This window comes from Punica granatum, chromosome 3 (genome assembly GCF_007655135.1).
Source record: "Punica granatum isolate Tunisia-2019 chromosome 3, ASM765513v2, whole genome shotgun sequence".
Classification (NCBI taxonomy): domain Eukaryota; kingdom Viridiplantae; phylum Streptophyta; class Magnoliopsida; order Myrtales; family Lythraceae; genus Punica; species Punica granatum.
In genome coordinates, this window is record NC_045129.1 from 32049483 (window position 1) to 32060553 (window position 11071).

The window sequence follows — 11071 nt, forward strand, 5'->3', positions numbered from 1 at the left end:
AGAATAAATAAAAATAATTTTTTATAAGTACCTACTAACATGCTAGAAAATCACGTTTTAAACTGCTAAAATCAATTAAATTATGGTTTTGAAATTATTTGCCAAATACTATTTCTGCTTAAAAATCAATGGAAAAAGTATTATGTAATAGCCACCATACTTCCAAACGAACACTAACATCCTACTATTCCCTGTCTGCCCAAGAAATATATGTCTAAAGATGACTAGAGGCTTCCTTCAATTGCCATTGATTTACCACCATTCTCTGAGGATCATCCAGTTGCTCTGGCTCATTTATGCATATAAAATGATTGACATCGTCAAAATTTCAGCCCATGCACGAGGATAAGTACCTATTAACCGCATTAATATATGCAATCTAAACACCATTGCAAATGTAGCCCTCCGCAAAAATCATTAACATATGTGTATTTGTATACACGGACTTAAATGAACTCGGTTTGTGAGGTGTTCAAGAAGAATAAATTCCTCGGCAAAAAGAAACTTTTTTATAAAAATTTTTTTTTTGCCTTTGCTCTTTGAATCTATATGAAACACATGCAGCCGTTAAGGATGTGACCTCTTCTATAAATTGCCCTTTTATTCCTTTCGCGCTTTGTAAGGATGAAGATTCGGCTGCCCAAACAAAAGAGGGCGGAAGTGAAAGGAAAGAGAAATAAAGTTCTAACATATAATAATGGTACGAAATGGAACTTCGCGGTGTGTGGTCATATTATAAACCATATCGATAATACTCTTTTTTTTTTTTTGCCATCATATCGATAATACTTACTAGAAATACCCCTCATTTCGTCTTGTTTTCTTTTCTAAAAGGAATTTTTATCCCATATACTCAATAATTTACAAGTCTCGTCAAATTTATCATATGTTTTTTTTACAAGATATGTACATAATTTACATTTTATTCCAAATTTATCCCGTCTCTATATCTCCGACAACGTCTAACGGTTTTACCATTGTACCCTCTTTTATTGGCGATAAATTTGAGAAAAAAATTAAAGTAATTGGATAGTATTTAGAAAATAGTTAAAACCATATGATGGATTTGAGAAAAAATTATAACCATTGGATATATTTTAAGCCTACTAACGTTTCATTAACGGACAAGATAATGCCGAGATAGATTTGAAACAAAATGTAAACCATTGAATATATCTTGCAAAAAAAATGATAGATTTGACAAAACTTGTAAACCATGGGGTATATGACGTAATTTTCCCTCTCTAAAACTACGTGTAAAACTATTTTCGGAGCGTATCATTTGATATCAGAAAAGCTCCATGAGCCTGACTATTCTAGGGTTGAAAAAATATACAAGAAAATAATGCTCCACGAGCCCACCTATTCGATTTCATTTTTTCAATTTGAAAAATAAAAGAAAATTTCAGATGGCACAAAATAGAAAAAATTAAAAAGAAAAAACAATAAAAAGATCGAACTCAGGCCCTCTTAATTCTGTGTTCGCATCTTATCTCACTGTACTAATATTTCTTCCTCTCCTTTTTATTTTTTTAACCCTATTTAATTTTTATTTTTTTGTAAATAAATTTACAAAAATGGTTAAAAATAAAAAAAAATTAACAGAAAATGGAGGATTTAACGGAAATCACATAATTGGGTATAAACAAAATAATTTTGAAAGTGCACAATACTTTTATTTTTAACAATTTTTTTTGTTATATTGAGAAAATTGAATAAATTATCAAATTATATATATATATATATATTTTTATTTTGTTGACCTTATTTTATTTATAATAATTTTGCTCGGGAATCAGAGTATCACTCCGCTCCACTCCACTGCCCCCGCACCTGACCATTCCCTTCCTCGGCGCGACCGAAAACCCAAAGTTAAACATTCTCCCTCGCCGTCCTCCCTCCGTCCGCCATTAACGATTGAGTGATCGCACAGTCGGATAGTCTGTGAGAGAGAGACACAGCGAGCGCACTGCCACGGAGAAATCAATGGCGGATCGTCCTCCATCCGGCAAGGTTGAATCGTTTCCCTTTCTGTATCTCGGACCTCCTCGATGGCTTTCGATTCTCCAGCTTCTAGGGCTCTTGTCCCTCTCTAGCTAGAAAGCACGCCGCTTTAGTGGATAGGATAGATAATTATCATTCGTTGCCGTTGCTCGAAGCGGTCCGGCGATTGATTTGTAGCGTTAGATTTTCTGATTAGTTCCGGTGTTCGGAGAATCTTCTGCGACTGCGAGTGATCATCCGGAACATGCGTGAGAGAAGATACGGAAACAGTCGGACCCGCTCCCCCTTGCAGCCACCTCTGCCACAAGGTCGTGCATACTCCCCGCTTGCTTCGCGCCGCCACCGCGAAGCTTCGCCGCCGAGGCACCATGTTCGCGAAGCTTCGTCGCCGAGACACCACTACCGCGAAGCTTCGCTGCCGAGACACCACTACCGCGAAGTTTCACAACTGAGAACTCGCGATATCGATGAGGAACCATCCCGTCTACACTCGCGATATCTTTCTGCACCATCGAGGGTAGGGCATGAGCTCTCTCCACCTACCGGTCGACATCGCGGGTACACTCCGTCCCCGCCCCTGCCGCCACCACTGCCTCAGAAGTTCGAGCATTCTCCGCCTCATTACCACTTCGAAGCCAGAGAGCCATTGCATTCTCAGCCGTTCACTGATGCACACATTAATTCGAGTACTCTAGGTTTGATTACTGATAGGTGGAAGGAGAAGAGTATAGGCAGGGAAAGCTATGAAAGCAGATGCTATGAGGCAGATAGATATATTGATAGGTATGGAGAGAGTAGCTTGCAAAAGAAATCAGGGTTGAATGAGCGATCTAGTTATGGGGATTCAGCTTCCACCAAGTTCCAATGGAAGCAATTATTGGATGAAAAACAAGCCGCTGTTGAGGGAGAGCTTTCTAAAAGAACCAGCATGAGTGACAGGGTTTATCAAGGAAAAGGAGGGGATGTTTCAGGAATTGGTTTGGGCCTGAACCCTGCTTCAATGAAAGACAATGGCCATGTTAGAAATGGGATTTTTCCCGGTTATCTGGTTCCTAGCACAGTGGCTAGTGATAAATACGGGTATGGTAATTCGGATACAGGGCTGGGATTAGTTGGAGATGGCACATGGAAGTATGATAAGTTATTTGCTGGAGAACCATCTAGAGAAGAAGAGAAATTAAAGTTCGAATATGTGGATGTACCTAATGCAGTATCAAGTGGACAAAGTCATGCTCCTATCTACCCTTATGTGTCAAAGGACAGGTTGCCAGGCTACCTTGAAGAAACTGGCCATGATGGGTATGACCAAAGGCCTCCTGTTTGGTCTTCCTACAAGGAGTCATTGGATTCTAGTCTGGCCATCAATCGTTCGATGGAAAAAGTAGGATGTGAATATGTATATACTGAAGGGCGAAGAAATGAGGACAGTGATTTCAGATCCCTGCCTGATAAGCTTTACAATGAGAACTTTGAAAGTGTTAGAGAAAAATATGGTCTTCAAGGTGCATTTAAAAGTAGTCCCATGGAACTCTTGGCTGATAGAATTGAGGGATATGATGATTCTGGTGGAGAATGTTCTGGAAGAAGCAGGCTGTTGGATGATCAACATTATGTGAGCGGAGCTTCATATATGGAGGGGCAAGATGAAGAATATGGGGTGGGAACCACTCACATTATGCATAATAGAGAAGAATACTTGGACTATGAACCTTCCAACATAGTAGAAGGTGATGGCTTTGGGGAAGGTGATGGGTCTTGGCATTATGGAGATAATTGTGGCAGTTTTTCTTTGTCAGGGCATGAAGAGGGGTTGGCTGATGCTGAGTGGAGTTCTCAGCACAGGTTGACTGAGGAAGAGTTGGGTTCTCTTGGTCCATCTGAAAAAACTGTCAAACGAAAATGTGGATTTGATAAGAGACGGCTTGGGTATAATTTTGAGGGTGAGCTGCCTCAGAATGTGGATTCCTCTGACCTTTACTATGAAGATCAATGCCAGATCAATGGAAATGCCAACTGCTTGTATGGTCGTCTTAGAAACGGAAGATTTGAAGGGACATATGACTCGCATTCCAATAAGAGACGTGCCATTCCTAAAGATTACTTGTTCTCTGATGACACATCAAAGACTATGAAGAGAAATTGGAGGAAGCATGTGGCTCAGCCTGTTAGAGACATAAAGAAGCGGCTGGGGCCACCTCCAGGAAATAGAAAGGCTTATCCCTGGGTCAAAGCACATGTGAGTCAGGCGAAGCTAAATGATGGGATCAGCCATAGTAGTCAAGGAGGTGACACTTTGGAAACTGTGGCTGATGACTTTGATAATGCAAATCGGAACATGGGTACTGCAAAGGCTGAGCCCCCTGAAGAGACTGAAGAATTTACTCAGCTAGTAAATGGCGCTTTTCTGAAGTTTGTCAAGCTCTTGAATGAAAACGCAGCTCAGCGTCGGAAATATGCAGATCAGGGACAATCTGGTATTTTAAAATGCGGCATTTGTGGCAGGTCTGTCATTGCGTACAATGTGTTTATTGAGCGGAGCACTTCCTTTAACATTTTTTGTTTAGACCTTTTCCAATCCGTTCATTCATATGATTAACTTTATATCTAACATGAATTAGTTTAGGGTTTTTGATGGTCTTCACTATCTTCATGCTAAGATGTTGGACACTTCTCCTTATCATTGAATGCTGAAGCATGCTGATTTGGGTGGCGGGCGTGACAGGCTTTCCGTTTGGAGATTAGTCTACTGTGGTTGCTGGAGAATAATGTGAGAAGTTAGATGTTGTGGTTACTGGCGATTTTTAGAGGTGAAGTATTGAAAGCCAGCTATTTACTGAGTACACGGCTCCAACATCCTTGATGAACAATTATAGCTGGATGAGAGATATTGAAAGATCTTCCCTGGTTTCTTGTTAATCACCAAGGTTCTTAAATTGCTGCACTGTCTTCATGGAGTTTCTGATGGAACTAGACAGTAGACTGGATAAGGAAAGAAGGATTAAGAGAGAAATGTAACAGTTGGAATACTCAAAATGTGACAGTAGACGGGAGATATTGCTCTCTATCAAGGTTGATTCGACGATGTTTATTTATTTTTCAGTAGATATTTAGCGGGTAGAACTCTTTTAAGTGTCGTAATCTGAAAGTGGGGGAATGATTTGGAGAACTGACCCTGAAGGTATTTCAATGGATAAAAGGAAAAAACTTGTCATATCAGCGGCTGCTTAGTTGAATTGTAATGGTGAATGTTGCCATTCAGTGACACATGAAGGAAAGGGAAATCTCATAAGAGAAATGGGAAATCTCGCTTTCCGCATTTTTCCCCCCTTCTTATTTGGTACTTATTGTGATGGCTCTCCCGATCTTTACTTGTTTCTTATGACTTTGAGCAGTCTGTATCTACCAGTTCTTTCTGGTGGACATTTGAAAGTAAGGATTAGGGACCAAAGAAAATATTTTGTAAGGAGATTTGCTGAAGAATCATTTCCACATGGAAGAAATTCTAAGCTCTATACGTGAATCGACGATGCGACGATGCTCTATAATGCTGAAGGATAGGAGATCCTTTTTCTGGGGTGCAAATGCTTCATTATTACTTATGATGTCCTTAGTTATGATAAGCCATGTTTGTTCCCTTTTCTCTGCCAATTGTATTGGTATGCCAATTGTATGGGTATATATGGTGCCATGCCTTCTTTTTTTTTGAGGTAATATGAGATGACATAGATTAAAATTTATTCTAATTGATTTACTTTTTACTGCATGCTTTCTGTCAGAAATTCCAAGGAGTTTATCGACACACTGAGTTTGGCCATGCACGCTTTCTCCACTCGGGCCACTGGTTTCCGAGCAGAGCACTTGGGACTCCATAAAGCACTATGCATTCTAATGGGATGGAACAGTGCCTTGGGGCCCAATGGGACATGGGTCAGGCAGGTCCTGCCCGATGCTGAAGCGTCAGCTCTGAGGGATGACCTCATCATATGGCCTCCCATAGTAATCATCCACAACAGCTCTATTGCAAATGCAGCTCCTGTTGACAGGGTGATCCTCGGTGTCGAAGAGATCCAGGCTATTTTGAAAGGTTGGTCCACTCCCAACAAATTCTCTTCTTCAAAGAAACTGTCTTTGGTAAAGAATTTCTTATTCTTAGAGATGGTTTGTGATTTTGTTTTGAGGCTCGAACTGCCCTTTACCTTCAAAATTCAAATATTAACAATATCCATGTCGGGAGACATGTTCTTCGTAAGTTTATGCTCTTCCAACTTCCGGCATTAGTTTATGCAGTGTTTCCCTTTTTTATGGGTTACATTACATTGTTACTTACGATCACTAAGTCTGTTGTTTCTATCATTCAACCTTTTCCTATACTTTCTCTTGTTCAAACTGTTCTTTCACAGAGATGGGATTGGGCGGTGATAAAACCAAGGTGATGCGCGGGAAACCTGCGAATCAGAGCATCATGGTGGCAAGCTTCCATGGGACCTTCTCAGGGCTGTGGGAAGCAGAGAGCCTCCACAAGCACTTCATCGAGAAAAGGCAGGGCAGGGTCGAGTTTGATCAAATCAGTGGCAGGCGGAAAAGAATCCATGGGACGGGGAAAGCCCCAGAAGACAAGGTAAGTGTTCTCTATGGATACTTGGGAATTGCAGAGGACTTGGACAAACTAGAATTCGAGATGAAGAAGCGGTGTGTGGTGAGGAGCAGGAGGGAGATTCAGGAGATTGTGGACGTTCAGCTTAAGTGCAGTTGAGGTTGAGGACGAGTGGCGTGTTTAAAGCCAGATCGGAAACTCACCCCGGATGCTAGGAATGTTGATGTAAATCGGGATTTTGCATATTTTGGTTAGTTTGCTTAGGTGGAATCAGGCCATGGAAACGATGAATTGATTCCTTTTTGTTCTTATAATCTTTTGCAATACCGCTCAACGGTTTTGGATTAGTGATATCAATCACTTGATCAATACCAGTTACCTTCAGTGATTCAAATCAAAGAGTTCGGGTTTTTGAATTTGCCAATCATGTCGGTAATGTTTGTAATTCTCATTCGTATCAGTGACCCCACCAGCAAAAGCAGATATAATTTATCCAATTCAAAGGCAAAGCTTCTGGGAATAAGGTTTATATCTCGATTAGTGGAACGATCTAAGAATGAACGCTGAACGATCTAAGAACAAAGGCACGTCTGGCCTCAGCAGTTCAGAAGAACATCTTCTTGTGTCATGTATGATTATATACCACTTTGAACATTGGAGCTCATCGACAATCCATAGTACAAAATATGGAACATACATCTCTTCATTTGTCATTCCTTCTTTCCGATCCCGTGAGCCATGTTATAGAGACCTCGTGCCTGCATCGAATAAAACAGCAAGCAATACATGGATAAGATGCTTCTATGTTCGAATTGAAGAGGAGTTGTGGGTTGACGGGGAGAGGAACACTCACCGTCATGTAGGTTAAAGTAACTGCAAGGGCAAGAGGAATCGCTACTGAGGTGATCTTGTCGTACGGCCCCTTAAGGTAAGTGGGCTTGTTGATGCTCTGAAAGTACTTCTGCTTCTCGATGAGCTTCTCCCTCGGCCTAAATGGCGGCTCGGGTTCTGACATGATCACTGCACCTGCGAACCAACATACATCAGATCATATATCACAACAATCATGCACCAAACCTGGCCCCTACGCATTATAAACCGAAAGTGACGGGCAATGCTCAGTTCGTGGACAAGTCGAGATTGTTTTAGGAAGGAAGAGAGACAGAAAGCTCACCTGCAGTCGAGTTTCAGAGGATATCGAGCAAATCCGGGAATTGATGAGAGCAGGCTATTAGAGCAGTTGGTAGAGGCAAATGAAAGAGGACAGCTGAATTTCTTTCGGAAGAGAACGTTAATAAGACGTTGAAAACGTTCCAGAGGGCATTAGAATACTCTCGGGTTCTCCATGCTGCTGAAAGGAACCAGATGCTGATGGAATATAACACAACAGCTCGAAATTTATTGGCAAAACTTGTGAACTTTTCGATATTTCTTGCACTTGATCCGAAGCTACTCGTGCCGTCTCATTGCCTGATAGATTCACCCGATTATATCACGTGCAACATAGCTTGTTTATCGACCAAATGACAAACTCGAGCAGTGGGCCCCACTCTCTACTTTCACCCGGATAAAACCTAGAAATACTTTCCCCGATTCTATAGAAGCGCGTCATCCTTATCGAATCGGCCATTACATCTCAGGCGATCAAACATACACGGTATGACAATTATTAGGTGGTTTTAGATCATGAGTGATGTAGTGGACAGAGCCACACACAAATAAGGAATTTGGGGATAACCACGACCTTCTTACATGCTCTTGTGCATACCCGATACCGTATGAATGTTATTTCCGTAGTTGATCGGATTCAAACCATGTAATGATCTCTCTATCGATTGCTGTCAGGGAAGGTAATTCTCGCAGTGGAAGGAAAACTCACGTCCTCCATCATCAACTATCAGAGCCACAAATGGGCCTTACTCTTATTCGAATTAGATGAGGTTTGTTACTGGGCCTCAAATGGACTTGGCAATGTAGTGGGCTTAGGGCCCGTTTCATTGCTGTCGATGTTATCATTCAAGTTGCCGCTCATTCACTTAAATTTCTGTAATGCTTGCTTAGTCGAGTGACTTCCAACCGCAGATATTTTCTCAATCTCATAATACTCGTCACAGCCTAAGCATATCGGAGAGACCGAAGAATGAACTGTGCGGTTAAAAGGGTAGTTCTTCGCCGGTCTATAAAGTAATCTCATGAAAAAAATTTCAATGATTATATCTCGTCACGTGACGTAAGAAAACACGAATCCAATTGTAATAAATAGATAAATGAATTTTAGTTACTCAAGCAATTGTTTTTTTTTAAACGTTGCAGCTTTGTTTTTTTTATGCCATTGTGAGGTAATATCATTTAATATTTGCTCATCTTAAGTTAGATCGAAAGCTCCACGCGTTTATGCCATCCTGCTGGTTGAGAATGGCATGATTTATACCATTTGCCACATAGCTTGTTTGTTGATGTTCTATCACTCGTTTATCATCTCCTATCTACACTCCGAGATTCAGAGCTGTATAGATTAACGCGATCTTTTCCTCGATTCAGTCCGTTTACGACTTCTATTTAAATTTGAAGATTACAGTTCAAATCACGCGGTAGATCCAGAGGAATAGATCATGAGATGGTCCTAAACCACAAGTGACATGATAGACGAATCTCGATAGGTGTCAAAATTACATCCTACCCCTCACGTATTCTAATGGATAAGCCGCGGTAGCACATCTTAATTTTTCATTAATGATGTTCGAGATTGATCGAAAACTGCTTACACACCATCTCGTTAAGGCATCAATGGTTATCACGTAACCTTTGCACATAGTATAAGCTTCAAAGTCATCTTGCATGTTAACATGAACAATGGACCCCGCCCTAAATTTTCAAGGGTAACGCACATTACATCCTCCCAGGATTGAATCGACTGGTAGCAACACATGCCCTATAATCAATAAGTAATGCTCGACTCTGAGGGCACAATTACGAATGCAAAAGTAAAGAGACGAATTAAAATTATGCTTGCAAACGATTAAGAACATATCATTAACTGGTACCTAAGGCAAAAATTCTACTGAGGTCCAAGATGAAACCGAAACAATCCGAGAAAAATAACAAAACTTCTTTCAAACACTACGAGAGACTGACTTGACCCAACGCTGGCAGGTCACTCACAACTCCTTAGTCAAAGAGACTGAAACCCATATCCTGCAATTACAAAAATTGAGAGATTGGTGTTAGTCAGGACAAAGACACAGACAGTTAACGATAGCACAAATCAAGCAATAGAACCAAAATCTTGATAACACTTACATCATCGGACTCTTCCTTCTCCTCGACCTTCTCTTCCTTCTTGGCCTCGGCAGCAGGGGCAGCACCGCCACCGCCACCGACAGGAGCAGCAGCAGCCGCTACTGCAACACCACCGCCAGACGGCACTGATGCCAGCTTCTCCCTTCCAGCTGCTATCAGCTCAGTGATGTCCTTCCCTTTAACTTCGGACAAGAGCAGTTCGATCCTATCCTCATCAGCCTCAGCCCCGACTGTAATTCCAAATGCACGCTTCGTTAGCTCAAGCAACTTTCCCATCATTTCCATTGCAACTCCCCCACTCATGCACAGAATGCAACAACAATCTTAACATAATCGATAAATCTTCCTGAACGCAGCTTCAAACGCCTAAATCCCAATATGCATTCGAACAAATATAACAAAACACGAAATTGGAGGATCTGGGTTTCAGCAGAAGATATTCGAACTAATTAAGCTCCTAGTAGGCAAACAAACATCGAGCAATCGACCGACCTCCAAAAATGGAGGACACGCACAATTCATTTTATCATTTCTAACGATTGCTAGGAAACGACATGAACAGCCACTGAATCTCAGCACCATGCAGCAGCAATCACCGTATAAGACTATATTGCAAGCGCAGACTAACCAGAGAAGCAGAAGCCATTGAAGTACAAGTCACGAGCTAGAATAAGACGGCAAAGAAGAAGGCATGAGCTAGTCAAAAGATGAGAAATGAGGACCTGATCCGAGGATGCTTTTCAAGTCCTCAGCTGAGGGGCAGGTGTTTCCGCCCAAAACAGCCAGAAGATAAGCGGCAATCACCTTCATCTGCGCTCAAAACCAAAAATCATCGCAGCAGATCAGAATCCATACGAGCAATTCGAGGCACGTATCGGAATTTGACGTCGAAGAAATAAAGATTTGGTGGCCGGAGCGGCGGAGGATTACTCACTTTGGGAGCTGCGGTCTTACGCCCGTGGAGACTGGAGGTTCTGGCTCTAGGGTTTGCAGCAAGTGAAGATGAAGGGATATACAGGGGATTATATAGCTAGGGTTTCTGGGGTGAGGCTCTTCCGTGATGGAATCCTGGCCGTTCCTTTTTAATTTCCCGTTTCTCCCTGAGCTTTCCTTTTGTCTACATTCAATGCCCATAAGGCCCATTGGGCCTTTTATAGCGGGCCGGAGTCACGG

At 41.6% G+C, this 11071-nt stretch overlaps 3 protein-coding genes across 3 annotated transcripts; 1 reads left to right on the forward strand and 2 right to left on the reverse strand.

The window, feature by feature from the left end:
- Positions 1-1786: 1786 nt before the first annotated feature.
- LOC116200259 lies at positions 1787-7017 on the forward strand. The gene is made up of 3 exons (XM_031531084.1): positions 1787-4506; positions 5781-6088; positions 6405-7017. The coding sequence occupies exons 1-3, from the start codon at positions 2249-2251 to the stop codon at positions 6755-6757; spliced, it is 2919 nt and encodes a 972-aa protein (XP_031386944.1). The 5' UTR covers positions 1787-2248; the 3' UTR covers positions 6758-7017.
- Positions 7018-7117: 100 nt separating this feature from the next.
- Positions 7118-7962, reverse strand: LOC116200260. The gene is made up of 3 exons (XM_031531085.1): positions 7773-7962; positions 7452-7624; positions 7118-7356 (listed from the first exon to the last, which is right to left on the reverse strand). The coding sequence occupies exons 2-3, from the start codon at positions 7611-7613 to the stop codon at positions 7309-7311; spliced, it is 210 nt and encodes a 69-aa protein (XP_031386945.1). The 5' UTR covers positions 7614-7624; positions 7773-7962; the 3' UTR covers positions 7118-7308.
- Positions 7963-9573: 1611 nt separating this feature from the next.
- LOC116198569 (60S acidic ribosomal protein P2B-like) lies at positions 9574-10988 on the reverse strand. Its single transcript, XM_031528753.1, has 4 exons — positions 10833-10988; positions 10621-10708; positions 9899-10128; positions 9574-9793 (listed from the first exon to the last, which is right to left on the reverse strand). The coding sequence occupies exons 2-4, from the start codon at positions 10706-10708 to the stop codon at positions 9767-9769; spliced, it is 345 nt and encodes a 114-aa protein (XP_031384613.1). The 5' UTR covers positions 10833-10988; the 3' UTR covers positions 9574-9766.
- Between the last annotated feature and the right edge of the window lie 83 nt (positions 10989-11071).

What these genes read in the sequence shown, in the direction of transcription:
- LOC116198569 (XM_031528753.1), bottom strand. Translation starts at nt 10,708, where the DNA reads ATGAAGGTGATTGCCGCTTATCTTCTGGCTGTTTTGGGCGGAAACACC. An exon ending in GAAAAGCATCCTCGGATCAG is followed by an intron (nt 10,129 to 10,620) that starts GTCCTCATTTCT and finishes TTGGAATTACAG; the next exon opens with TCGGGGCTGAGGCTGATGAG. An exon ending in AGAAGGAAGAGTCCGATGAT is followed by an intron (nt 9,794 to 9,898) that starts GTAAGTGTTATC and finishes TTGTAATTGCAG; the next exon opens with GATATGGGTTTCAGTCTCTT.
- LOC116200259 (XM_031531084.1), top strand. Translation starts at nt 2,249, where the DNA reads ATGCGTGAGAGAAGATACGGAAACAGTCGGACCCGCTCCCCCTTGCAG. An exon ending in AAATGCGGCATTTGTGGCAG is followed by an intron (nt 4,507 to 5,780) that starts GTCTGTCATTGC and finishes GCTTTCTGTCAG; the next exon opens with AAATTCCAAGGAGTTTATCG. An exon ending in GATCCAGGCTATTTTGAAAG is followed by an intron (nt 6,089 to 6,404) that starts GTTGGTCCACTC and finishes GTTCTTTCACAG; the next exon opens with AGATGGGATTGGGCGGTGAT.
- LOC116200260 (XM_031531085.1), bottom strand. Translation starts at nt 7,613, where the DNA reads ATGTCAGAACCCGAGCCGCCATTTAGGCCGAGGGAGAAGCTCATCGAG. An exon ending in TTACTTTAACCTACATGACG is followed by an intron (nt 7,357 to 7,451) that starts GTGAGTGTTCCT and finishes TATTCGATGCAG; the next exon opens with GCACGAGGTCTCTATAACAT.